The sequence below is a fragment of the Trachinotus anak genome, unplaced genomic scaffold, assembly GCF_046630095.1.
Source record: "Trachinotus anak isolate AG129_WGS33_773 ecotype Australia unplaced genomic scaffold, CSIRO_AGI_Tana_v1 ptg000007l, whole genome shotgun sequence".
NCBI lineage: Eukaryota > Metazoa > Chordata > Actinopteri > Carangiformes > Carangidae > Trachinotus > Trachinotus anak.
In genome coordinates this window covers 17,963,091-17,990,899 of record NW_027273858.1, presented here as the reverse complement: position 1 = coordinate 17,990,899, position 27,809 = coordinate 17,963,091, and the positions used below count along the sequence as shown (strand labels likewise).

At 46.1% G+C, this 27,809-nt stretch overlaps 1 protein-coding gene across 1 annotated transcript; it reads left to right on the top strand.

The window, feature by feature from the left end:
* The first annotated feature begins 463 nt into the window (after window positions 1-463).
* On the top strand, window positions 464-27,809 carry jag1b (jagged canonical Notch ligand 1b). Its single transcript, XM_071481159.1, has 26 exons — window positions 464-857; window positions 1,123-1,428; window positions 8,238-8,289; window positions 10,719-10,976; window positions 11,390-11,450; window positions 13,754-13,884; window positions 13,981-14,100; window positions 15,662-15,775; window positions 15,867-15,980; window positions 16,064-16,177; window positions 16,622-16,668; window positions 17,192-17,365; window positions 17,821-17,971; window positions 18,925-19,089; window positions 19,212-19,325; window positions 19,468-19,581; window positions 19,764-19,877; window positions 20,242-20,358; window positions 21,151-21,178; window positions 21,557-21,642; window positions 22,241-22,354; window positions 22,446-22,555; window positions 23,937-24,176; window positions 24,754-24,885; window positions 25,155-25,296; window positions 25,896-27,809. The coding sequence occupies exons 1-26, from the start codon at window positions 801-803 to the stop codon at window positions 26,369-26,371; spliced, it is 3,651 nt and encodes a 1,216-aa protein (XP_071337260.1). The 5' UTR covers window positions 464-800; the 3' UTR covers window positions 26,372-27,809.

The following is a 27,809-nucleotide window of genomic DNA, read 5'->3' as shown; positions in this document are numbered from 1 at the left end:
CAGCTGCTGGCCTTGGTGCAAACTCATTCTGTAATCTAGATGATTTAGTGTGTTACCCAATGGCACAAATGTAGAGGAGAGTAAAACCAGTTACACTCGGCCTATCAACCTTTTAAGCTGCCATAAATCTTTATGAGGTAAAATAATAGTATAAATTGTGGTGAGTATAATATGCAACCAATGCAGGATGCAGGAAGATGGGATCTCTTAAAGGAGGGGAGAGGTATAAATTGATGCTTGTCTGAAAATATAATTCATTTATGTTTGGGTTTGTGGTTGTGATGACTTATGATTATCAATATGACTGCAGGCCGTAGTTTATTTCCACTGTTATTTTCCAGCACATCACTGCCAGCAGAGTCTTAAGAGGCAATCTAGAGAGCATGATGATTATCCTCATATCGTGAGAGGGGCGGGCTCAGTGCGCTCCGCTCATGAATATGGAGGCGCATGGCTCCGCAGACACTCCCCTCCCTGCTGAACTTGTGCAGCCAGCTCCTGCTCGGACCAGCAGTCAGTCAGTCAGTCAGTCAGTCAGCAAGCAGTGGGCTCCGCTGCCGCATGGCTACTGTGTAAACTTTCTTCAGCAACAAGTGGAGACTGTCGGATAAGCGAGAAGCGCAGACGCTCGGAGAGGTTGAGGGACATACAAGGAAGAGGTCTCCTATGAGTCGGGAACCTGTGCTCCGCGGATCAAAGTGTTGTTCCCCATTCGTGCATGTTTAAACCAGAGGAGAGCTCTGGTGCCGTGTGTCGGCCAGACGACTAGTACAAACGAGTGGCCACAGCAGTCCGGAGGCATGATTTTGAGACGGGGCTCAGTCGTTGCTGCCTTTTTACTCTGCTTTCTCACGAAGGTACGTGGATTACTTTTTTTTTGTGGGTGGGTGGGGGCAGCAGGAAGGGTCGCAGGCTTCAGCTGTCTGCATGTACTTTGATTACATGCGTGCACGGCTATGCTAACATTACATGTAACCATGCCTCACGCAAAGCCGTGTCCACAGTTAGCCTGCTGCAAGTGCACATAATGAGCAAATGCCCCTGTACTATTAGACAGAAAACTTTAAAAATTATACTGAGGTCAAAGTTGTTCATCGCATTCACTGTTGTGTCTCCCAACAGGTGTCAGAGGGATCTGGACAATTCGAGCTGCAAATCTTATCGATGCACAATGTGAACGGGGAGCTGCTGAGCGGCGTGTGCTGCGACGGGTCGCGGAGCGCGGCGGATAGAAAGTGCACACGGGACGAGTGCGATACTTTTTTTAAAGTTTGCCTGAAGGAATACCAGTCGAGAGTTTCTGCTGCAGGGCCCTGCAGCTTCGGAGTGGGATCTACGCCTGTCCTCGGAGGGAATACCTTTTCTTTCAAGAGCTCTGCCAGGAATGACAAATCCAGGATAGTTTTGCCCTTCAGTTTTGCCTGGCCGGTGAGTTGGAGAGTTAAAAAAAACAAACACTTTCTGCGCTTCCCGACGCGCTTCTCCGAAAGGAAAAAAAAAGAGAAAATGTGTGTTTGCAGGGCAATTCTGTGCAATTACTGTCCGTCAGTCATTCTCGCCCCCCCCCCCCCCAAAAAAAAAAAAAAAAAACGCGGATAGAAAGCACAACAAAGAAAGAATGAGTTTGTTAGCTCTCTGTGAATTAGACCCCCTGGTCTCCTCATTATCTGCGCCAATTAACCAGCTGCAGGTATTTTTCTCCATCAGGCCCAGAGCTGTCTGCTCTGTATAAATAATGTTGAAGTGTTGAAACTGTTCTGCATACACATGTGATCATTCAGCAAAAGGTTTGTGCAACCAGGCAGTGGAAAATAAAAAAATAAATAAATAAAAAAAAAGGTGGGTAAATTATGAGCTGCAGTTAATTTAAACCACCTTAAACCCAACAATGTCAATAAAATCAAGTGTTTCAAGAGAAAGTTACATTCTTAGTTTGTTCCCCTTTTCAAAAACGTCACTATCTCGTTGGATGGTGTTTTATACAGTGCTTTCTTGAAATGTTCCTCCATAAATATTTTCCCCTTGCCTGGCCAAATTGAACAGATAAAAAGTTGGATGAGCTGCATTCTCACAGATTTCCCCTCCTCTGCCTCCCTGGCAGCTGCTCTTGTTGCACAGTACAGTAACTCCGAAGTGAAATCCCACTTTCTGGTTTCCTTGAGTGTCAGCTCTTCTTCATAGAGTGAATAAATTGGCCGGACAGGCCTGTGGGAGCGTTGTAGCTCTGCAACAGATATGATTTGTCATGCTGGAGCACATTTCGATGGAGTGAAAAAAGTAGGACTGTGCACAGACTGACTGGCCCCACAGCTTGGCCCGCAAACTCCTCCACTGTGCCTGATGGGTGAAAGGCACAGTCCACTGGTATGTGTGTGTCCAATTACATCAAGGCTATTTTTACCTCAATCTTGATGGAAGTTCTTGCGCAGCAATGGCCTCAAACAGCCAGAATAAGTGAAAGAACTGGAATATCATGTGTGATTTCCTTTCACGTTGTACATATATGTGTGTGTGTTACCTGCAGGGCAGAGCAGATCATTTGGATTTGTGTTTTCCCTCTGATCTGATAGCCAGTAAAACAATGCTCCCAGCAGGGTAGCATGCAATTTGATATGGTCTGTATTTTTTATTTACCCTCCACTTAGACGCTGGCGCCTCACACCTTTTGAAAAGACAAAGGTTTCTGTTTATACTCACACTATGGCAACACAAAGTTGGCATGAACGCTCGCAGCCAGATTAGTTTCATCTTACTGGGCTGAAAATCATTCCTACTTGAAAACAGCACTTGTTGACATTGAAATGAAAACTGGTACCATTTCAACTTTGAGGTCTGTGCTAGCTTCACTCAAATTTTCTTCTCTTACACGCTGATAATTTGGCCATTTCTCTCCAAAAATGGCCTGTAAACCAGCGAAGAATGTTATTGTCAACAGCAGATACATTGAAATACCAAAACCAGCCAGTGAAACTTGCAAAAAATGAAGTAAAGGTTTTGCAGTATTACATTTTTTTTTCCCCTTTTTATTTTTTGTGGAGTCAGTGGATCAGCTAAAATATCTTGGGTTGAGATTAAGTGCAGGACCCAGGCTGAGATTCAGTAGAGGACAGGGCCGCTCGTTAAATCCTCTCATCCTTCACTCTAAGTGCTTTACTTCAGTGCACATTAACAATCGTCAGGTTAGGTATGATATCACTCTTTGTCCTTTTCATAAGTTGATTGGCTGTTGTGGACAGATGGCAGTGTGGTGCAACTGGGTTGTTGGGTACTCCGAGTTCATGAAGCCCCCCCACCAACCTCTCTTGTGAGCTGCATGAAGTTGGCCTCTTGTCCAGGCCAAGGGCTTTGTTTAAGTCACGCTCGGTTGGACCACAGGCATTTCATCGCTTTAACCTTGCCACCCACAGTAACTGCTGCACTTAATGAGGCTCCACACATGTGCTTAGATCAGGTAGGGCAAGAGCCAGGCGTCCAGCTGAATGCCGTCGGCTGGGCATCTGTAACGCGAGCACATCTGTGTTTTAGAGCCCTGTGTGGATTCAACCGATGTCTGCTTCATGCTTTTATTCCACAGAGACGTGAGGGCCCAGCTACCCGGGCCCTCACAGTGTATCAAGCAGGGACAATAGTGTGCCCTCAGTGACTACAGTGAGGATTACAGAGCATAATAGAGGCAGTGCAGCTGTAATGCCAGTGCAGGGCAAGCAACAGGAAGCAGTTGTAGTAGACTCAGCAGTGATGAAGTCGGCTCTCAGGCAAGCTGTGACCTAGCCTCTGTGGCCACCTCAGCATATTCGCCAATGTTACACCAACACAAGAAAAGAGAAGACCTTTTTTAATTGGATTGGATGAATCCTTTATAAGCAATTATCTGCTCAATGGCCAGTTTGTTTCTTTGTTGAGCAATTCCTCCCTCTCAAGCCGTAGTTGTTCTGACACCCGTATTATTCCCAAATCTGATTTACATATTACAGCAGAATTTTCCTCCAGCTTTCCCTGAACACAATGCTGGCAAGTCCTCCCTGACCTGGGATGTGTTGGCACGATTGATTTGTTGACAAGTCGGAGCCGCCTGAGAACTGGCTTCAGGTGAGTCGCAGAACAATAGTGAGCTCAGCCTTGACGGGGAGCACCGCCGGCTGCTGCGGGAGTAATAACATGTTTGTTTTATATAGTCTGCTCTGATGTGGCAGTTAAGTGCAAATGACTTGAGTGAAGAAATGTGTTCTTTCTCTCTCTCAGCTTCACCGTCTCCGACTTTAACAAGGACTTTCTACTTGTGTCAGTTTGACGTTACATAACCTTCTAATGCTTTGCTGCTTATCGGAGTTGTTTCAAGCTGTATAGAAACGTGACATGCATCGCAAATACATTTAATTGGGATCACCTGCGCCTTGTTTTTGTTTCCCTTAATGGCTGGTGACCCTTGCGAAGCACAGATGACCGGCTGCTTGTTTAGTTAAATGCTTGATATGACTTTCATTCCTGGTCCCGGGTTCATGTTTTGATCTTGTTTGCCTTGTGAGAGATCCAAAATCTGTTTGCTTTGTCTTTTGTTTTAGTTGGCAAAAGGTGAGATTCCTTTCCTCGGGGTGAGGTTCTGTTGTATCGCAGGCTGATGTACCTTTACAGGATATTTAATAAGCTGTTGATTGTACAACAGTCTTTCTACAACTCTTGTTGTGATGAAAATCTCTTGGCAAACACTGCATTGCTTCCTTCCAGTCCATCAGTGCATTAAGTGGGTTTTAAGGAGATTGTGTGAGTCGTCTTTTCAAGACTGAGCCTCGGTTTTATGGCAAACAGGGTGTGTTACTTAGCTCTCCCAATCATTGGATAGATCTCAGTTTGATACTATTGAAGTGATTGACTCAGGAAAACTGATACAGAAGGTCAACATCCCTTTGACTAGACTGTTTACATTTCCTCTGTGCAGAGTGGAGGCCCAGACCAGTCTAATCTGTTGTGCCTTGCCTTTATTTAGACCTTTGGCTTTTGCCTGTTATTCTGTGAGACATACCTCCTTTTTATTTTGTTAGATTTCCTAGTAATGATACATCAGATAGCTCCGTTTCCAGTTGAGGGAAGACTGAGAGGCCCGTGTGTGTGTGTGTGTGTGTGTGTGTGTGTGTGTGTATTGGGAAAATTCCCCTACTGAGAGGATTCAGTAGTGTTCTTTGGCAAGTTATTGTGATTCGAACTGGAATGATCTTTATCGCTTGTGTTGCTTGTCTGTTGGACAGTGTCTACTTGGCCAAGAAAGATAAGAAGACATATGGCCACACTTATTGCACTTGGACGTGTGTGTGTGTGTGTGTGTGTGTGTGTGTGTATGTGTGCTCTGTAGTTCAAAGAAAAGTTGTGAGTCAGCTGGGAGCCTGGGAAAAGTGAACCTGGCAGTGGCAGACGGTTCCAAGTTGATAACTGCTGAGGAGTTATGGAGTGTTAGTGAATGAGGAGTCAGGCAGTATCTCACTCTCTGGGAGCAGTTATTTGTCTGGAACTAAACATCCCAGTAATGGCGAGGCTACTTGTTAGATCAAGCCATTATGACGTTTTACTCGATGTGCTGTGATACAGAAACGTTACGAGTGTGCCAAAAAACTGAGTCTTTTCTTTGGTGTGGTCCTTAATCACAAGAATGTAGGACAAATGCATCATTAGTCAGTGTTGATGATGATCACAGTGCTGCAATAGCTTCCATGTTGAGGCAAGTCCAAATCGTGCAACATATGGGTGTGTTGACGTGTTTTTGTAGATGTACTTTTTAAGGAATCGGCCAATAACTCATTAAACTTTATTCCTCCTGACAACCATCCACCACAAAGTGATTTAGTGATTGTTTTTTTCCCCCCGCCAGTCCTGGACACAGTGTGAAGTCTCGCTGTGTAGCAGGTGGACCCGGCTTTTTGTTGTTGTTTCTCTGAATGTAACTGCCTGTTAACTGATAATGTGCTGTTCAAAAATGTTCAGATTGTTCGAGAGGTCACTGAAGGGTGACTTAAGTAGAATTAAAAACTCTAACACAAGACAAGTTTAAAAAAATAAATAAATAAAATATATATATATATATATATATATATATATATATATATATATATATATATATATATATATATATATATATATATATATAATTTTTTTTTAACTACTTACGGCTTCTCATATTAGTCACAACCACTTCAATTAAATGTTGCATCAATGACTAATTTTAAGAATTTATGGAAACCGATAATGCACTCAGTTCATGTGTGCACAGTGATATTGCATTTGAGTTCCTGTTTCTAGGATGAGCTCACCGCTGGGACAGCTCTGTGTCATACATGTGGGGGTTTGTTTTGAATGGGCGTCTAAAATAGATTTGCCCCAGATAAAAATGTTTAAATGTCTACGTGGACATGCAGCTGGGAGTGCACATACTGGAAAAACACCAAAGCATTAACATTATACTGCTTAATGCTTAAAGTGAAGCCAGAGGACTGTTGTTCTTAGTGTTAATATAACCAGTTGTAGGTTAATAGACGATCGGGTATCACATTACCACTGACTCACTTACTCGAGTTCTGTGTCAAGTGATTGCAGCCAGTTGTGAGTCAGAATACACTGTCCTGCCTGGGTTACTGATGAGCAGTGCATTTCAAATAATAGCTGCCCTGATTGCAGTGAAAAGCTGGCACAGGATGAGACAAATGGCTCCTGGAAAGACAGAAAGTTGAACGGCTGACAAAACAAGGTAAAGCCATGAAGAATAAAAAAAAAAAAAAAAAAACGCTTCAGGAGTGAGTCATACCCTCTTCATTCTTTCTGTAGAAAGTGAACAGGGGTTTTCCTTTGGAGCAGATTTGTTTACCATGAAGTCACTGCATGGAAGAGCGGCATAGCAGCAATGCAGAGCTTCTGAAATGCCTCCAGGCATCGCTGCTAGGTCTTTCTAGTGGATGCTGGAACACTGTAAGTGGATTACACTTTCTCACAATCGCATACTTTCTCTCTGAGTCCGTCGTTCGCGCTCGCAGACGCATTGTTCGCTCCCTCATGACTGTGGCACAGGGCACTGTGAACATGTAAGCTGATACTGGTGTGAGCGCTACCGACCCTGAATCAGACAAAGCGTTTTCGGGAGCGCTGAAATCAAGACAGGCCCTCCAGAGTGTAACACTCATTCAGTCTCTTGCTGTCTCTCCTTTCCCCGCAAATTTTATTCTGTCTCACCATCCGTCACTTACACTTTTTCTTTTTTCTTTTTTCCCTGCCCGTCTTGAGTTTGCCTAAAAAGCGTTCTCCTTCAGCCTGGACTGTTCACAGCATTCATAGCACTCAGTTAGAGGCTTATAAATTAGCATGAAATTGAAAATCCCATATACATTGCAAAACTAAACCAACTATGTGCTTTCTCAGAACATTGGAAGTGATCCGCTCACTTCTCTCGCCACGTTTTCTAAACATGTGGAAAAACTGTGTTCGGGGAAAATGCTGAGATGAAGACACATTTTTGGCATTGTGTGCTAAAGTATCCGTTTCTGTGTGCTGTTCTTTATTTTGACTTGTTCTGGTCATTACTCGAGAGTCTGTCCCGTGCAGGCCAGCTCTGTTGGGCTCCTTTTTCCTGTGCATCAGACACCCTCCTGCTGGGTGGGTGTCCAGCTAGACCACACCACTGCCCATGTGTCTGTCATCCTAATCGCTGCGACGCAGAGACCTCTGCCCCACCGCGAGCTTATCCTCTCTTAATCAGATCAACGGGGCCTTTGTTATAGGTTAACAGTTAGCAGCTCCTGTGCTAGGCCTCATTGTAAGCTAACTCAATGAGAGGGAGATGAAACCTCATCTGCAGGGCTGGTGAGCTCACTGGAGATGATTGGATTTGGGTTTTTGTTTTTTTTTGTTTTTTTGTTTTTTCAGAGGCTTTAAGTATTGAAAACCAGGAGAATTAGCTTCTTCCGTTTGCTCATCTAACATCAAGTGTGACTGTTGATAAGGTGATTTATGTTTATGTGATATTTGTTAGAGGGGAAACATGTGGGGAAACCCCCTACAAGTTGGTTTGCATGGTTGCTAACAAACAATGGGCTGTCAACCATTGTGCGGTTCTCTGAGCAGCCAGTAAGTTTTACTGAATATTTATCACCTAATCATTGAACAGTTCACTTCATTTAGTGTTTATAGTTTTGTTTTATGACACAGTGATTGTTTGATGATCCTGCTCTTGGCTAACACGTCTGTCTTGTCTTCCTCAGAGGTCCTACACTTTGATAGTGGAAGCCTTGGACTTCAACAATGAAACCAGTGGTGAGTATTGAGTGTGGCATCTCCATCTTTCCTTCACCTCTCTTTTCTGCCCCCCCACCCCCACCACCCCCACTTCCAGAAAAGGAAGTTTATTCTTCCTGAACCTCCTGCCCTCTTCCACATGGTCCACTGGGGTTGTGTGTCTGTGTCAAGAAAGTGTGTTGACAGGTCCCGGTAAGGCGGGAGCAGGACAGGGAAGTGAAGGGGAGGAAGAAGAAGGAGCAGAAGTGGGGACGGGGCAGACAGGCGGGGGGGGGGGCAGACAGAGAGAAGGAAGTGTGGCGAGGTAGAGGACTATGAAAATGTTTTCATTTTGCTGATGACGGATGGCAGGTGCTGCCAGCTGGGGTCAGGGTCACACTGTCTCACTGTCACTGAGGCGTGAAAGGCAGAGTTCATCCTGCCGCCCAGCCCGTCGCTGCACCCAGCCTGCAGTCACGGTGAGGGCTGCGGACGCCTCTGAGTTGTCCTGTCCCGTAGGTTGATGTTACCTCTGGCACAGGTGGGTCTGAGCTCCGAGCATGTGCGGTGGGAGACATTTTAGCGTACTACTTGAAGCCTGGGGACAACATGGTGGTGACGTGCCGAATCTAAATTCTGGTTGCCAGGTTTGGTTTCTACCGTTGACTCTGCCGGGCTTCCTGCTGGTTGGCGCTCCGATTGGCGACAGCGTGATGATTCCAGCTAGGGGAGGGCCTTACCCCATGCTTGTTTATGCAGGTCTGTTCGAGGTCAGCAAGGTTTCGGCCTTTTCTGCTGTATTTGCCGCTCCCCAGAGAGCCATTAGGGCATTGGTGTGAAAAGCCCCCTGAATGTACACAGTCAATGCTGGTTAAGCCCCTCTGAGCTGCACCAGGCTAGCTCACAGCTCTGCTACCTTTTTATAAGTTGTGAACATCCTAACTGATTTATTTACCTTGATTCATAATGAAAGCTTTGGTTGGTTTTAGTTTTATATTTTGTAAATTTGCAAGCGCTAATACTTTAGTAGTTTTCCTCTAGATTTATCAGTGTATGCCCAGTGTTTGAGAAATGAAATTGTATGAAATGAATTTGATGATCATGGGTGACCTCTCTAATCTTTATAAAGCTGGTCTGATTTATGTTGAACTGCGAGCTAGGCAGCAGGTAGTAAGGATGTGCTACTCCTGACGCTGCAGGCCAGCAGTTGGTAGAGAAATGCCACACAGTTAAACCCTGGATTCCAGACCACTGTGAAATGTTAACAGGCACTGTGATTTCACTGTGTGCCCCCCCCCCCCCCCAACCCCTCTATACGCACCCAGCACAGTAAATAAATGACAGCGGGTCCATCCCCCACTGCATTGCATTGCATCATACTACACAGAGGGGCGATTCACCCAGCGGTCAGCCACCTCTGCTCGTGTGAGCGCAGTAAATAACGGCTGTGACACATTTTTCATTCTCTCCCAGGTGGAAGATTTAGATATCAAGTAGCGAGTGCTACATGTGTGGGTGAATGAGCGGTGTTAATGCGCAGGGCTTGTATGGATGTGTACAGTGTAGTGTCTGGAGACTGGGCTAAGCATGTTTGCTCAGTTTGAGCGTGTTTGCTCTGTGTGTGAAGCTCATCGCAGCCGTCAGCTCCCAGGTCCGCCCTTGCCCGCTCGACAGAGCCGTGACCTCTTCATGTTTGATGTGGAAATAAGTCAGTTTCTGGGTCTAAGTCTGTGTTTGTAAGTCTCCCTAAGCACTGTACAGTCTCAACATGAGCTGGGCCTTTGCTCCCCATCTGAAGTGTAGATAGATACTTGTAAGTGTGTGACAACGAGTTGACTGGATTTTTTCTTTTTTTGACTGCTGTTCGTACAAGATCGTATGTGAGAGAGGCAGCCTGGAAAAAAAAAACAGTGCTGATGGCACACTGGCAGGGTTCCCAGCAGCGACTGTGGCATGGGTGTCCTCACGCTGTAATTTATGGTGGCTGCGGTTCTGTCCTCGCCTGAGCTGATGCAAAAGGCAGCATCTGAGACCAGTCATGTCCTCAAGCTGTAAACCTGAGAATCAGAAACCATCCAGGGAGAGCTGGAGAGGGAGCGTGAGAAAAAAAGCAGTTAAGAGTGCTCATTACAGGCGGTCTTTTCCTTTTTTCTGCATTTCCTCCTTGTACTTTTCTTCCTCTCTAGCACACAAAGTTGATTTTAATTATATACAAAGTGCTATCTCAGAGATCTTCTGCAATTTGCGTAAGCATTTTTGGGTTCCCACTGTATGATCATGGAGAACCTTGAATCTCCAAAATGTGCAGTGTAAGATGCTGCATTCCCCAATTTTTTTATTTATTTATTTATTTTATTTTTTTCCCTGGCTCAAACATCTGATGAAGACTTACATAGCTGAGGAAACTATTCTAATTTCTTAGAAGAATTTTGCACCCAAGGTTGATCCTGTCAAAACTGCTGTTTTAGGTGCGGATGGGAAGTTGATAGAGAAAGCCTCTCACTCCGGCATGATCAACCCCAGCCCACACTGGCAGAAGCTGACTCACAACGGCCCCGTGGCCCAGTTCGAGTACCAGATCCGAGTCAGCTGTGACGAGCACTACTACGGCTTCGGCTGCAACAAGTTTTGCCGGCCCAGGGATGAGTTCTTTGGGCATTACACATGCGACTACAATGGAAACAAGACGTGTCTGGAAGGCTGGTCCGGACCTGACTGCAACACAGGTGAGCCCTGCTGAGACAACACACCAGCCGGAGACAGTCTGATTAGCTTTTTATGAGTCTGTGATTCATGCTGATGCACTGTCTGTTTTGTGTTTTGTATTGAATGGAAGACTTTGTGTCTGAACTCTCACTGCATTTTCCTCTTTCCTTTTCCATTCAAATAAACCTCATTGCCCATGTGACCGGGAAGAAACCTTCATCCACAGGAACTTTCTTCTTAAATATTTTACTGTGTTATATGCGGGGGCCAGCTTCTTTGTTTGTCGCCAGTCATTTTTATTCTCACAGGCTGAAATGTCATAGATGGTAGTAATTATATCATTTACTGCTGTAATTAAAATGTGCTAAAAAGTAGAGCTAAGTTTGAATCTAATTACCAGGCAGTAAAATTGTTCTTCCTCTTCCTCCTCTAGCTATATGTCGACAAGGCTGCAGCACTGAACATGGATCGTGTAAGGAGCCAGGTGGATGCAAGTGAGTGAGGCAGCTCTGTATGATTTGTTAGTCTGTTATCAACGATTTTATTGCATTTTTAACCTGCGAAAATGTCAAACATGGTTTCCTCAAGTGTCTTTAGTTACTGTGGAGGCTGGTGCCAAAAGCCTGTGGTGTGGCTCATTCAGATATGTTGGGTTTGTGTCCAAGCACCGTTTCTGTCATGGCACAGATCTTTCCCTGTACGTGCTGGGTTTTCTGGCCAAGAGACTATCAGTACCCGGGCTTTAGCAGAGATGCAGGCTGAGCTGCTGGCAAATCTCTCGTGGGGCTTTTGACTGGAGCTGCCAGTCTGGAGAAAGGAGAGGTGGGCTCGACAGCCAAGACTCCATGTTGGAAATCTAACCTATGTGTTTCCCTCTAATGAGGCAAGCGTTATCAGTCAAATCGTGTGTAACGTTCGGATGAGCCTTAAAGTGTATTGTTTGTGTAGCTAATGGCTTCCTAATGCTGTTTATGCACACAGCCAGAGGAAAAGCCAGGCGCAGATGGATATCAGAGTTGGGGCATTGTGTGCAGTCACAGTTGTATCTCCTCCTCATCCTGGAGGAGGTCCTGCACTGCCGCACTCTTCCCACAGCTCAGGCATTGGTTGCTTTCTTAGTTGTCTGATTTGGCCATGAATCAAGCACAAGGACGATCTGGTTTGTTCATTTTGTGCACCAGCTCTGTTGTTTTTCCCAAGCTTTTGACATCATCAGGTTTCTTGTAAGTGCTTGTGTGGCCACTGGCAGAACAAGAGGCTGTATCGCTTTAGTCTCTGCACAGGTGTGGCTATATTTAAAGCTCTGGGTTTAACTGTTTATATGTCATCTGCCAACAAACTCTCCAAGCAAGCTCTGCTGCTGTTGTAGTCAGAGAGTAGTTTCCCATCATTGGCCTGCTGTAGTGTTTTAAACAACAGCAGTACATGGCAACACTGGAGGCAGGTTAGGGCAGTCCAGCCTAGCCTCTGCTGAATTAATGGCAGCCGAACCACAGCTAATGATGCTCCGTGGGATTTCCTTTTAGCCAGAGTTTTTAATGTGAGCCACAGCTTTCATTGTTACTAATGGAGTAATAACAGTGCACCTGTGGACCGAGACTGCCACAGTAGAGAACTGGATTGAGAAGCATTAGCTGCACAGCCACAACATACAGATTCTTAAGAGGCCTGTTTTCATAGTGAGGGTTAAACTCTTTATGTGCATTAGCAGTGCTGCACAATGTAATGTCGCATTCCCCAGTAATTTGGCTGTGTAATAACTGTAAATGATTTGGGATCCTGCTGGGGAATCCTGCTCCGCTTCTCATGGAGGGGATTAGCACACTTTTAAGAATAGCCTCTTTAATCACAGACTGAGGTTTACTTAACCACCGCGTTTATTTTTACAGTCCATCCGTTTCTTGGGGCTAATCAGGCTGCTGCTCCCCCAGAGGGACACTATGTTTCCTGTCGCTTGGCTCCACAGCAGCCACTGTATCGCCACTTCACCACCTTTAAAGAGCAGACTTATCAGTCGGGCTGGATTGCCCTCTTAATTATGGAGCCCAGGAAGAAAAGGGCAGCATTATCAGCGTAATTATGGACCTGGACATTTCAGTGGTCAGCAGGCTGTGTCCCCCTCCTCGGCCTTGGGGCACAAGCCCTTACTGTTGCCTCATGGGAACCAGGATGAGCAGCAGTGTAACAGCCGAGGGGAGGGCTGAGCACTGCCGCTACTGCCAAGCCACAGGCAGAGTGTTGTTAAAGGGAGCGTCTGGCCGCATGCTAATGTTAGCCGTGCTAAAGGTCCCATTGGAACTGTAATTTAGTGTTTTGTTTTTTTTCTGTTTGGTAAAATGCTAAATACTCCTCTGTTTCCCTGTCCCCAAGTATTGTTTAAAAGCTGTTGCATAAACACCCTGCTACTTAAGATTCATTTGTGGTCTTTTAAGATGCAGCCCAATTGTGAGAGCAAGAATACTGCCTCTTTGTTTGTTTCATTTGTGCAGCACCATGCTGTATACACCGATGTGTACTTCATTAAGTTCAGATTATCGCTGTACTGCTCGTGAAGGAATTTGGAATAAACAGAAGATTAAAATATTAGCATTTTTAGATACCACGGGGATTATCAGACCTCACTCTTATTGTTGTGAATTAACCTGAATGTTGTGCATGTGTCACTGTGGAGAGTGTGTGTGTGTGTGTGTGTGTGTGTGTGTGTGTGTGTGTGTGTGTGTGTGTGTGTGTGTGGGCTCATTTTCAGTTAAAGACCCACTTCTGAGGCTGATGCCATTGCACTCTCTTTGTCTTGCAGGTGTCTGTATGGCTGGCAGGGCCAGTACTGTGACAAGTGCATCCCCCACCCAGGCTGTGTGCACGGCACCTGTGTAGAGCCTTGGCAGTGCCTGTGTGACACCAACTGGGGCGGCCACCTTTGCGATAAAGGTTAATTCCTTTCTCTTATTTCAGTTGCAGTCGGTGTAGGAGTGGCCCTTGTTGTGTCAAAACAAACTAAAGCTGTGTGAAACACTCCTTTCCCAGATCTGAACTACTGTGGCACTCACCAGCCATGCCTGAATGGAGGGACATGTATCAACACAGGACCTGACAAATACCAGTGTACCTGCGCCGAAGGTTACTCTGGTGCCAACTGTGAGAGAGGTGAGTGTCAGTGATGCTCACTGTGATAACTCATACCTCTTTTCCCTTATTTAGTCATTGCTAGTGAGTTTTTTACAGGTGAAGTTCAGGTTACATGAGGAGGATGACTCAGCCTCAGATGGACCTTAAAGCTTTAAATCTTTACCTGTTTGTTATGAACTGGGCTTTGGAGTTGAGATGTTAAAATTAACCAGGTGTGGAGGGTCTAGTACAAGATGCTATTGAGTTGCATTGTGGGAAGTGTAGGACACAATAAGCAATAAAACACGTAGGTCCCCAAATTTGTGGAAGTGCAGCACTAAATTGTCTGACTCCCCCTTTAAAGCCACTTCAATTTCCGGGTCAGTGACTGAAGGAATTCACGTGGCTCTGGGTGAATCTTAGTTTGAATAATTTTTATCAAACAAAATGAAGCGAAGCAGCTCCATGATTCCCATTTTATGTTTTGCATGAAATGTTTGATGTCAAGGGCTTACGGACACATGCTCACTGAGCCAGCAGACAAAAGGTCAGAGGTGCCCTCAATTTGTAATCAGAGGAGGTGGTAACTTGGCAATAATCGGTTTCCACTCCAGCATGAGTGGCCCCCGAGTCAGGTAATCCACCAATTTGATCTCCAGGGGCCGGTCATCCGCTCACTCCTCAGGCACTCCAGACACATGGGTGTGGCGCTGAGGTTCAGCTGCTGCGAACACTTACCATGGAGATGATGGTTTTTTCCTCATTAAATCTGGGCCTCGCAGGGTGCTGACAGCTTAACTGCAGAGATGTCAGGAAACCGTGCCCTTCGTAACAGGAGGTCTGCAGACCAGGGGATACGCCGGGCTATTGTAACGCAGAGGCCTCAGGGTGCAGCGCTGCATCCTCTCCCCTCCTCCCTGTGGCATACCAAGAGCTGTCCACCGATCACCTCCAACCGCCTACTTATTCCCAGTCAATCATTCATTTTTGATTCATTTGGGAGCCACTCATCCTGAACTCATCCTTAAAGGAGAAACTCCACTGCTAAGCTACCCCCTACCCCCACCTCTCCCTCTCCCTCCCGCCACTCTCTCATCTTGTGCCGCCTCTCAGGAGAAGAATGGCGGGGAGTCAGAGGGAAGTCACGGTGCGTTGGTCAGGTCAACTTAGCATGAAAGATGATTTCCTGGTGGTGTGGTCTGCCGGGCGGGTAATGCGAGTGAGACGAGGGGGGATTTTTAGCGGGCTTTTTGGGGCAGGGGAGGAGGAGGGTAGGGTAGGTGAAGGAGTTGACCCCTCGGTGTGATCTGCTGACAGAGTGGTCCCGGGGAGAGGAGAGAGAGGTTTTCCAGGCACGAGAGTCAGAAGCTGAAATGCATTTTTACATCTGATTTGTTTTCTTGTGAAAAACAAGGCAAATGTTTGACCTGTGCGACCAACACAAGATATTTCTTGTTGATGAGATTTACTCACAAAATGTGTTCATAATTAGACAAAAGCAGTAACCAAGCAGGTATTTTTCTTTCTTAAAATGACTCACAGGATTGTGAGTGTGTGTGTTTGTGTGACCTGTTTTTAAAACTTGTCTGTTTCTTCCAAGCGGAACATGCCTGTCTGTCCAACCCATGCTCTAACGGAGGGAGCTGCTCAGAAACCAGCCAAGGCTACGAATGTCAGTGTGCGCTCGGGTGGAGCGGCCCGTCCTGCACTATCAGTAAGAACGCAGTGAACCTGCACCCAGTAAATGTCAGCGGTCTCACAGAAAAGATCATGTTGGATAACCAGAGATGAATTCTCTTGCACAGATGTTGACGACTGCTCTCCAAACCCCTGTAACCACGGAGGCACCTGCCAGGATCTGGTCAACGGTTACAGATGTCACTGCCCCTCACAGTGGACAGGGAAGACATGTTTGATAGGTGAGCCACCCGGCCTCTTTCCACCACTTCATGTCTGTCAGATACACATGCAAACGCCGCTAACCCCTTCTCTCGCTCTCTAGATGCCAATGAATGCGATAGCAAGCCCTGCGTCAATGCCAACTCGTGCCGCAACCTGATTGGCGGATACTTCTGCGAGTGCATCCCTGGTTGGATGGGGCAGAACTGCGACATCAGTGAGTTGAAGGCCAGCAGCAGCAGCAGCTGTGGCACGGGACACCTGTCCAGCCCCTCTTTTTTTTTTTTTTTTTTTTTTTCACTTCTTTCTGTCCTTTCAGTGCAGCCTGAATTAAAGCTGTAACATGAGGACGTAAAGCAAACAGTTGGATGAATCTGCTGTATCATTATTAGCCCTGTGTGTGGCCAAGGCTGTGGTGATTAGAGGCAGCTCAAAACAATCCCAGCGCTAGTTTCACTTGGCAGCAGACGGGATTGCTCAATACTCCGTGCTGTACTGATTCTGCAGCAGCGTTATCCAGCTCTTGCAGAGCGCTCTCTAGCTCCGACAATGTTTTTCAAGGCCCCTAGCATGGGAAACATAAAGCACAGACTTGTTTTCAAAGACAGACTATTTAGTCAAGCTGTTCAGAATTAATCCTCAGATTTGTTTTCCCGTGCAGATATAAACGACTGCAAGGACCAGTGCCAGAATGGGGGAACTTGCAAGGTACGTGTTGGGTCAGAAACCGAGCAGCTTTATCTGGTATCAGTGCTTGTTTGTTTGCTTTATTGTGCTCTGTTTTGTTTTTTTTTGGTTTGTTTTTTTTTTGTTGTTATTGAAGCCCAAGACATGTACAGCGGTTATATAAATAGCTGCAGTAAACCATTCTCTCCACACTGACAGAGGAATTGTTGTGGAATTCCTCTCTGAAATCAAATCTGAGGGGAGTGGGTTCAGAGGGGTTTCTAAGGGAGGGACACACAAGTTCCTTGACCACACTAGATTAAATTACCATAAACATTATTGTGTTGAGCCCGTGCCAGGAAAATGTGTTGAAATAAAATGCAGAGCTGTGATAACTTGTCGCGGCCCCCACCCCCCCCTCTCTGCCTCACTCTTCGTTCTGTTCCCTGGTTTGACAGTTATTGTTTGGACCCCACCCTGTCAAAACCGTTAATTAAATTTGTGGCTGCATGAGGTTAACCCTGGTTTCTCTCTCTCGCTCTCTCTTGCTCTCTCGCTCTCCCAGGACTTGGTAAACGGCTACCGTTGCGTGTGCCCCCCTGGCTTCTCCGGCGAGCACTGTGAAAGGGACATCGATGATTGTGCGAGCTCGCCGTGTCTGAACGGCGGCCGCTGTCAGGACGAAGTGAACGGATTCCAGTGCCTGTGTCTGGCTGGCTTCTCAGGAAACCTCTGCCAGGTGAGACACGATTCCCACCACCTTCCCACACATAATTAAGGACACATTCATGCATCCTCCCTGCTATCATCTAGCATCTTAAGCCCCAAACCCCCACCCCCCCTCACCCCCACCCCTGTTTGCCAGCATTGCTGTATCTTTGGGTTCGTTGTAAAGTTTTCCTGCCCCACCCTCTTAAATCGCTGTTGTTCCACAGTCCTCCTTCTTAAAAGGGAGTGCTTTGTTGAAGCTGCTCCTGGCTACAGCGGGATACATTCCTCAGTGCTGAAGCCCAGACTCAGAGGACGGCTCCTATGTCTCTGCCTTGTTTTTCCCTTCCCTCCGAGCGCTGTGCGTGTGTTATTTCCTGGCACAGCCTGTGGGGAGGATGCTGTGGGTTCTGCTCTGTTTAGTGTAGCTGAAACTATGTCAGCTATCAGGTTCACCGCTCTCTATTCAATATCTTTCTGCCCTAGCTGGATATCGATTACTGCTCGCCCAACCCGTGTCAGAATGGCGCACCCTGCTTCAACCTGGCCACTGACTACTACTGCGCTTGCCCAGAGGACTACGAGGGCAAAAATTGCTCTCACCTCAAAGACCACTGTCGCACCACCACGTGTAAAGGTACGTCTCCTGCAGGCGACGACCACAATCTTTTTCGCCCTTTGACTTTTTCCAGAGCCTTTGTGAAAGGTGATCTGTGCTGTGCACTGCAGTAAAATGCTGAATAAGCCCAGGTCTTCGCCATTTGCCTGAGCAATTTACCCACACTTCTCCCATGAGGGCAATACCTATATTTTAGTTTTGTGCTGAAGTTTCTTGGCCAAGGTGAAAAGTTTTTCTTAAGAGTGTAGCTCCCTTGATGAATGCCCCCCCCATCTCCTCAGCAAAGCTTTTCCAGTGATTCTCCCCTCCTCAGAGTTCGCTGAAAATCTGGCAAAAGGCTGATAGCACTGTGTGTGTTCTGGGTAATGACTTGGTGGGCTACCTCTTCTTTTTCCCCCTCAATGAGTGCGCACATTTTTCTTTGTGTGTGTGTGTGTGTGTGTGTGTGTGTGTGTGTGTGTGTAATTGAGTGAGTGGACCAACCACGGAGTCCAGATACCAGACGGTGAGATCCTCTCTGCTCTTGGCAAGAATTAAGTGATTACAGGGGAGAAAATTCACCCCGCACTGTTAACCTGATCAGACAGGGGGAAAGAAAGGGATTTCAGTGCAGAGTGAAAAAGATCACAGTGAATTGCTTATGAAAGCATAACAGCAGATCGCTGTTTATCCTATCAGTCAATGTTGTTTCATATTCTTGCACTGATACTCTTTTCCTCTGGGAATGGGACTTTTTCACCAACTTTTCACCAGATCTCGTCCTCTCTCTTGCTCACTGTTTGCCCATCATGCTCATTGTTAAGTATAGACTGCTACATGGTTGCATTAGCTCAGATTTAAATACCAGCAATTAGCAACATCTCCATGTCTACTTATCACATGGAAGACACAAACAGCAGTTTATGATCAGGAACAAGTGTTTGTTCAAACAGGCTGCACCAGTTGTTTCTAACTGCCTCTCGCCTCCGCAGTGATTGACAGCTGCACAGTCGCTGTGGCGTCCAACAGCACGCCGGGAGGAGAGCGCTACATTTCGTCGAATGTGTGTGGACCTCATGGCCGCTGCCGGAGCCAGGCCGGAGGCCAGTTCAGCTGCGAATGCCAGGAGGGCTTCAGAGGCACATACTGTCACGAGAGTAAGATTTCATGAGCAATACAGAAGACGAGGCACGACTGATCACGATGTATCAAAAAACACTCTCAATCTTACAATCACTCTTACTTTTCTTTCCCTCTTTTTAAATTTTTTTTATTTCAGACATCAACGACTGTGAGAGTAACCCTTGCCGCAATGGAGGCACCTGCATCGACAAAGTCAGTGTGTACCAGTGCATCTGCGGCGACGGCTGGGAGGGCGACCACTGTGAGATCAGTGAGTGGGCCTGCCTCTCCTGTGGCGTCAAACTGACACCTTCACCGTGGCCTTGTTCAATCTATGCTTCAACATAAAAAGTCATAAAATATACTGACACATACTGCGTGTAAATCACTGTCCCGTCTGATGTCTCCACCAGACATCGATGACTGCAGCACCAACCCCTGTCATAATGGAGGAACATGTCGAGACCTGGTGACTGATTTCTTCTGTGAGTGCAAGAATGGCTGGAAGGGAAAGACGTGCCACTCCCGTAAGTTTTTTTTGGTTTTTTTTTTTTCCTGTGTTTGCCTGTGCAGGCTGATGGTATGTGCTATATATAATTACACAGGCATCTATGCAGTGTGCTTATTATATTAGATATTATATTATCATATCCAGAGTCATGTGAGTGCACATTTTAAGCGACCCTAAGATTTGAAATGCTCCCTCCAGGCGAAAGTCAGTGCGATGAAGCCACATGCAACAACGGAGGCACCTGCCACGACGAGGGCGACACATTCCAGTGCACGTGTTCACCAGGGTGGGAGGGTACGACATGCAACATAGGTGAGTCACGCACAGGAGATGGCTTTGCGGGGGAGTCCTGTCTTCAGATCTGTCAGATCCACGAGGTCCACAAACAGTTTTTATCCCTTCACTCTGTCAGCGCTCCCTCCTCGCCCATTTCTCCCTCTCCTGCGAGCGCTGACATATCCGCTTAAAATTACTGATTGCACAGACAATGCACTTGAAAAGTTGTGGAATGCAGATTCCCTCAAGAGAAAACGGAAACCCGACTGAAAAAAGCCAAACCAACAGCCGTCTCCTGTGGCTGTTTAAGGTTTATTATTGTACTGATAATCCTCTGCAATGCTGGAGAGAACTGACCGACAAATGCTATACTTTTCCCTTTGCTCTCTTTCTCTCTCAGCTAAAAACTCCAGCTGTCTGCCAAACCCGTGTGAGAACGGCGGTACCTGCGTGGTGGCCGGGGAGTCGTTCACCTGCGTCTGCAAGGAAGGCTGGGAGGGTCCCACATGCACCCAGAGTAAGTGCTCTTTGAGGGAGAGCGATGGAAAGGATAACAGTGGACAGTTATTGCTATTAAATGATGATAAACCTCAGTGCAGAGGTGAAGTCCTGCATCTGATTAAATCCGACTCTCTCATCCTCTCTTGAATCTGTACCTTTTTTTTTTTTTTTTTTTTTCTTTCTCTTTCCTCTCTCCCTGCCGGCCATGAGAGGAGGAGGGAGAAGGGGCTCGGGAAAGTGGAGACAGATGTTTCTTCCCCCTCCTCCTCCTCCTCCTCCTCCTCCTCCTCCTCCTCCTCCTCCTCCTCCTCCTCTTCTTCTTCATCCAACACACACCCCTCTCTCCCCTCTCGTCGTCACATTCCTGTCCAAACAGTGACATGTCGGCTTGTTCTACAGCCCTCCTCCATTTCCCTGGCTTCCCTGGGATCCCTGCCCTGTATGCATGTACTCCAAAACATAAATTCCCCCGACCTTTGTAAGGGAGAAGCAGCCAAGGCGGGAATGTGGGTGTGGAGGTGTTGTAGGTGGGGGCGGCAGGGGTGATGGTGAAGGTGGTGGTGGGGGAGTTGGAACTTTTTTTTTTTTTTTTAAAGAGTGCACGTCGACTTGGTTGTTTGCTCTGTGTCGTTAATAAGGCAGAGTAATCGGTCCAGGCCTGAGCAGCCCAGCACGCCTCTGCACACGCAAGCTCAGACGTGCTCTTTGCTGTCATCTGCTCTAAACACTCAAACATGAGAGAGAGAGGAAAAAAGCCACACTCACCACTCTGTCTCTCTCCCTATCTCTATTTTTTTCTCTCTTTCAGATACCAATGACTGCAGTCCCCACCCATGGTAAGTGGAAGCTAAACATTTCCTGTAGATTTAGTTCGATAGATGTAAACAGGCCTCTCCTCCTGTGTCATAGTTTCTCACCTGCAGGCTTTCTCTCTCTGCTGAGAACCAGGCACACACCCTTCCATGTCATTCCTGGGATGCAATCAGCTAACCCTCTTTTGTGAACTCCCAGCCTTCACTCTTAGTTAACCACACACCACTGGAGCTCACTCCCAACCCCATACACACTCGTCCAATAAAAAGAACAAGTCTGATTGCCTTAATTGCCTTAGAGAATGGTTATTATATGTTGACTGGTGAGAAAATTCCAGCCTGAAATGGTTCGATATAAAAAAGTCTCACTCTCCCTTTTTCTTTTTTTTTTTATCCCTGCAGTTACAACAGCGGAACATGCGTGGATGGGGATAACTGGTACCGCTGCGAGTGCGCCCCAGGCTTCGCCGGTCCAGACTGTCGGATCAGTGAGTATTAACCCTGCCACCCGCTCCTCCCTGATCCCTGTTTGAGCCGTCAGTTAGAGCAGGCCCGGACCGCGGGACCGTCCCAGTCGCTCTAAATGGAAGGTCTAGTCGGCCAATTATCTGTGCATTGGGCTGCAGGCCAGGCCGAGCCATTTCGGTGTCACCTCACTGGGCCCTGCTGCTGTCCCCAGGGGAAACCGGCTTAGCAGGCCAACAGCTAATCAGCCATGCTCTCTGACACTGATTACACAGATTGTTTTCCCTCTTAAAGGCTTTCAGATGGCCACATTCTTTCCCATTGCAAACCCTTTGTTCTGCTAAGTCCAGCCTTTAGCTCCTGCATACCTGCTAATGATGCTGCTTTTAATAAAGCTGCATGGGACAAGAACGTCTAGGGCTGATTTAAAGCATGTTTGCTTGTTTTTTATTAACTGGTGTGTACATGTACGTACTGTTCAAATGACACATGACCTCAGTGAATCCAGCCTAGGAATTAGATTTGTGTGCTGACTGCTTAACCCAATATTTGTGTGCTGTCTGGCTGTGTTCTTTATTTCGTAGAGGAGCCATTTCTTACCTCTCGCTCTTCCCCTGACAGATATTAATGAGTGCCAGTCCTCTCCATGCGCATTTGGCTCCACTTGTGTGGACGAGATCAACGCATATCGCTGTTTGTGTCCACCAGACAGGACGGGGCCCCACTGTCAAGAAGGTAAAAATCAGCACGAGGTGATAAAAGACACTCACCTAACAAACACACCATTTCTGGTACATTTCTAATGCTGTGGTTGTATTTAACACAGTGACAAGAAAACCTTGCTCTGTTAATGGACAACTCGCACTCGATGGAGTCAAATGGGACGAAGACTGCAACACTTGCCACTGTTCCAATGGGAAAGTTGTTTGCACAAAGGTACGTCCAAACAAACTAAATGTACAGGAAATGCAAAAGTCAAGTATTTACGATGCCTCTGTACGGCGGTGAAGTACATGATGTCATTGTTTACGAATGGGAAAAGGGCTGTGGAGAATGATTAGTAACAAACGGCAACAGACTCAAACACGGCGTGGGCGGTTGCGTCTCAGACTCATCAATCTTCAGAGATCTCAGGTAGGGCCATGTTGGGCCACAACAACACTCGCTGGGTGGAGTTGACTCGGGAGTGTCAGATTCTATGCAGAGATGATGCCATTTGTTTTGAAAAGAAACACAATGGCCCTGTTTGAAACAGGTGTCAGGTGCCAGTTCAGAATCTCCCAAAGTCGCACTGACTGAAGACGAGATGCAGTGAGAGGCCTGGAGGAGTGCTATCATTATCGTTTAACCCACCAGATGAACAATGGTGCCCCACTGATGCGGCTCCCCTCAGGAAGAGAAGGCTTCATGCAGTGAAAACGATCCAGTCCTGTAAGGTGTGGGCAACCATGCTAAACAGAGTCTGATGTGGGAAGACACATGCGGGTTTTCAAACAGCAGCTCGTGTGTTTCATGCAGATTATAGAAGCATATCCCTTGACATGCAATGGAGAAAAATATGAATCTTTACAAAGCTACTAATATCCTTCACTGGGAAAAACTTTACAGTCCCGTTTAGGGCTGGGTGCTGAATCTCTGGCACTCAGTTGGTTCAATAGATGTGTGAAAACTATCAAACATGGCTTCAAAGGTCTGAACAAATGAGGGTCTGAGTGTTTTTTCTGTTTTTTGACATACTCTTGACGAGAATATTCTCAGAATCAAATGTTTGCCAGTTTTAGACAGTTTTTAGACTTAACTCTTGTGTGGCTTCTTGTGTTAAGAAAATCAACATCAGTCTTCTTTTGTTTTTGTCTTTTTTTTTTTTTTAATGGTTTTATAGAAAAAAAAAAAACATTTCTATTTGTCAGAGCAAGACAAGTGTCCATTACATGACATAGTGACATTGCTAACATACTGACGTTAGCCGGTTTGTTTACCATGTCCATCATTAGTTTAGCTTTTTAGCATGTTAGTTTTCAGGTATCTCATCATAAACCACATAACGAGGTAAACAGAATCTAAATGCCAACAGCTGTCAAGACATTTCACTAAAAATCACCAGAGCGAAAAACAAGGTGATCACTGAAGTCTGTTCGACTTATCCTCTGGGGACCATGAATGTCTGTACAGGATTTTAATCCTTAGCTGTTGAGATATTTCAGTCTGGACACAAGTGGGGGCAGACTGAGCCAAGCCACTGTTTGTATTTGTTTCATTTAAAGAAAAGTCTGTAACATTATCTCAACACGTTCCCCCGTCACATGTTTCTCTCCAGATGTGGTGTGGCCCTATGTCCTGCAAGCTGGGTGCCAAAGGTCGGGGCGGCTGTCCTTCAGGTCAGAGCTGCATCCCCATCAAGGAGAGCCACTGCTTTGTGAAGCCCTGCCCCGACTTAGGAGAGTGCTGGCGCTCCAACCCTCCCCCGCCTCCCACCAAATGCCACCCCAGCTCCAGTTACCAGGACAACAGCTGCGCTAACATCACCTTCACCTTCAACAAGGAGATCATGCCTAGAGTGAGTTACCTAGGGACCAGGGAGGGAGAGATTGAATTAAAGGGGTCTTTGGGTCATTTTTCACGCCTCTCCTTCACCACCGCTCTCTAATGACTGGAAGCAGCAAACTGTGAATGAGGTTCTCAGAAGTGCTCAACCATCCCTCCTAAGCTAAAAGATTTCTTGTCTAAGACTCATAAACATTTCAGTCATGTATTTAAATGTGCTCCAGGAGGGGGAAAAAATGGGGGATATTTCTTTCTCTCTCTTTCACGACTTTGCAGCTCATGCCAACCCCCTCTTAACCCCACCGCGCTGCAAGATTACTTTCAAGATCATATGGATTTGAGCTAAACAGTACCACTGGCGACTCTGTCACCACACATGATCACCACTCGCCCATTGCTTAACAAGCATGACAGCAGACAGTGACAAGCCTATGAGCCTGTGGTCTTTAATCTAAATGAGGTGGATCCCAAACCAGATAGCATATTAAACCGGCTGCCAAAATGCAGGCCCCGCTCTTCCTTTCTCTTCCCGATTGCTCTCTGTTTTTCCATATGTGCTAACATTTGCTTCGCTTCTTCTTCCCGTCCAGGGCTTGACTGTGGAGGAAGTGTGCAAGCAGCTGAGGCACTTGTACGTAGTGAAGAATTTCTCCTTGGAGCATTCTGTGTCCGTAGCCTGCGACCCCTCATTCTCAGCCAGCAATGAGATCCATGTCTGCATCGTAAGTGCCTCCTCCCTCACTCAGTCTCCCATATGTTTGTCTGCCTCGATTAATGCACACTCAAAAAAAATCCTTGTTGATTTATAGCCTGCAGCGTGCATTCTTAGCAGCACTGAGACATGCTCTAATGGGAAATGTGATGATTTAGGTCTGGTTGTTTTGTGTCATCGGTTTGACAGCAAGTAAACACAATTAGAGGCAGACAAGATGCAACTTGAACCTAAGCTGATTTCACATTTCAAACCTCACTTTCTTCCTGGCACTTGTAGTCCACCGATGACCGTCGCTTGGACCGGAGCCCCATAAAAGAGATCACAGACAGGATAATCGACCTGGTTAGCAAACGCAACGGGAACAACACCATCATCTCCGCTATTGCAGAAGTGCGCGTGCCAAGCCCCAGCAAAACTGGTATGAACCACCTCCAAACTCTGGCTGCTGCTTTTGAAGTTTTCCAGACTTGCACACACTTGCATGAGTAGAAATAGGTGGGAGGATTTGCTTTTTTCCTTCTTTTGAAAAGCTCAGATGAGAGAGAGCCAAGACCTGAATATGACAGAAGTGCACCAAAGCAAAATGAGCATGTACAAAAAATAATTCCTATCCCTCCCACACAACTTGGGCCGCCCAGGTCTGCCATCTCATGGCAGTTGTAATGGAGCTTAAAAAGAATGTAGCCAGGATGTCGATGGAAAAGAGCAGAGCTGCTTGGCTACGTGGCTTCAGATTGGCTCGCACTGTGCACTGGCTGGACTCTTAGTATGACTCCCGCATGTGTCCACCATTTATCAACACTGTGACAGCAGACTGCCGCCACGGCCAAATAGAAGCTGCCTCCTCCCCTGTTCAGGGCTCAGAGGTCAGGTTGCACTGGCAAAAGCATGCTAATGACTTAGCAAGCCTGACGTAGTAATATAATAAAAGCTATTGTGAATTGTTTGACTGGGGCCTAATTCTTTTCTATTTGTGGCATCTTTTTGACCTGTGACCGTCTTCTTTTCTTCCATCAGACTACCTTGTGCCCCTCCTCAGCTCTGTCTTTATTGTCATCTGGGTCCTCGTGCTCGTCTCCATTTTTCTGTGGTGCATGCGCCGCCGGCGGAAACAGAGCAACCACAACGGGACGTCGCCCGCCGGCTCCGAGGACAACACGACCAACAACGTGCGGGAGCAGCTTAACCAGATCAAAAATCCTATAGAGAAGCACGTGAGTCTCACGGTGGCCATCAAAGACTACGAAAACAAGAACTCCATCATTGCCAAAATAAGGACAAATCATCCCGAGGGGGATGAGGACGACAAGGAGAGGCACTTGCAGAAGAGCCGCTTTGCCAAACAGCCAGCATACACACTGGTGGAGAGGGACGAGAAGACGCCCATCTCCAATCCCAACTCCACATCCAAACATCCTAATTGGACTAATAAACAGGACAACAGAGACTTGGAGACAGCAAACAGCATAAACAGGATGGACTACATTGTATAGCAGACAGCTGTGTTGCTGTGCAACCAAGCCTTACGCCTTCACACCCCGGTGGTGGGTGAAACAGGGGAGCTTTGGCATGTGTAGTTAGTAAACTGTCATGTCAGTCGAGACCCCACAGTATTTTCAGATATTCCCCGTGTTAATTTAAGTTTTGACAAGCTGGCTTACACTGGCAGTGACAGTTGCTTTGGTTGGCTGGAAACACAAGGCACTGGTATACATTTCACTGTAGAACTAGCTGCAAAAGTGTCTTCCTATGCATTTCATTTCCCTTTTTTTTTTTTTTTTTTTTAAATTTAGTGGACACATGGAAGGGGCTCCTGGTGTAATTGTTGTACAATGACTAAAACTACCCGACGTGTTCAACACTAGAGCTAATTATTTTTAGTATGTGTTTGAATTCTTTCTAGTTCCGTTTGGAGAAAGTGCCTTTTCAGCTTTAGACTTCAGCAACTGTCAAATGAGAAAAAAAGATCAACTTTATTATTTATTTTTATTTTTTGGGTGGGGTGGGGGAGGGGGAGGGAAGGGTTCAATGTCAGCAGTTGCTGCCGATATGAAGAATTTATGTGTCGATTTAGAACATGTAGATATGTACATTTTTTTTATTAATCATTGTGTATATTTGATTTATTAACTTAATAATCAAGAGCCTTAAGATATCATTCCTTTTTATTTATGTCTAGTTTGAAGGTTTTGATAGCTGTGGAAGCCTACCATTTCTTTCAGTGACTTAAATTTTTTTTCCAACACATTTTATAAAAGCCAAATTTCAGAGAAGACAAAAGATAGGCACTTCAGGCCTGAAAGAAATCCTATTTTTTTCCACTAGGTTGACATTTCATTACTTGTTGCCAGGACCTTGATTGAAGGCAAGTGAGGTTAGGACAACAAAAGGTCGCGGCTGCTGCGAGGGATGGACATGGTGGCAGACATATTGCTTGCCACTAATGGATAAATACGTAAGGGAACAAAAATCCTTCAGCAGCTTCAGTTTAACCCATTGACATATTTCAAAGGCTGTCACAATCCACCAACTTGCAATGCAAGTCACATCAATAGAGACACGCCAGAATTCCCATCTGCTTTAGTCAGCGTACTATCATAAGCTAGACCATGAGTACTTGAACAGTAGGGGGGCAATGGGAACACTGTAGGATCAGACAATATACACTGCCTTGCTCTGCAAGAGTCTGCTCTGTTTCTGTGCACATGTTTCTTTAAAAAAAAAAAAAAAAAAAAAAAAAATGAGGCTCTTAAAGACAAAGATGTTTTATCTCATTTGTTAACCCTTTGAGATCATGGCAACATTTTGTCCTATTTTTGACTTTGTGTTATGAACTTGAGAATTATGTGTTGATCTGGCAATATATTTTTGAAAGTCATATTTATTAAATATTTTGTATGAAAAGAGAATTAAAGTTGTCTTTGTTCTGGA

Bases quoted from the DNA above. Each gene is read 5' to 3' on its own strand.
- jag1b (XM_071481159.1), top strand. From the start codon at position 801: ATGATTTTGAGACGGGGCTCAGTCGTTGCTGCCTTTTTACTCTGCTTT. The intron at 10,977-11,389 runs GTGAGCCCTGCT...TTCCTCCTCTAG, and splicing joins CGGACCTGACTGCAACACAG to CTATATGTCGACAAGGCTGC. The intron at 15,776-15,866 runs GTAAGAACGCAG...TCTCTTGCACAG, and splicing joins CGGCCCGTCCTGCACTATCA to ATGTTGACGACTGCTCTCCA.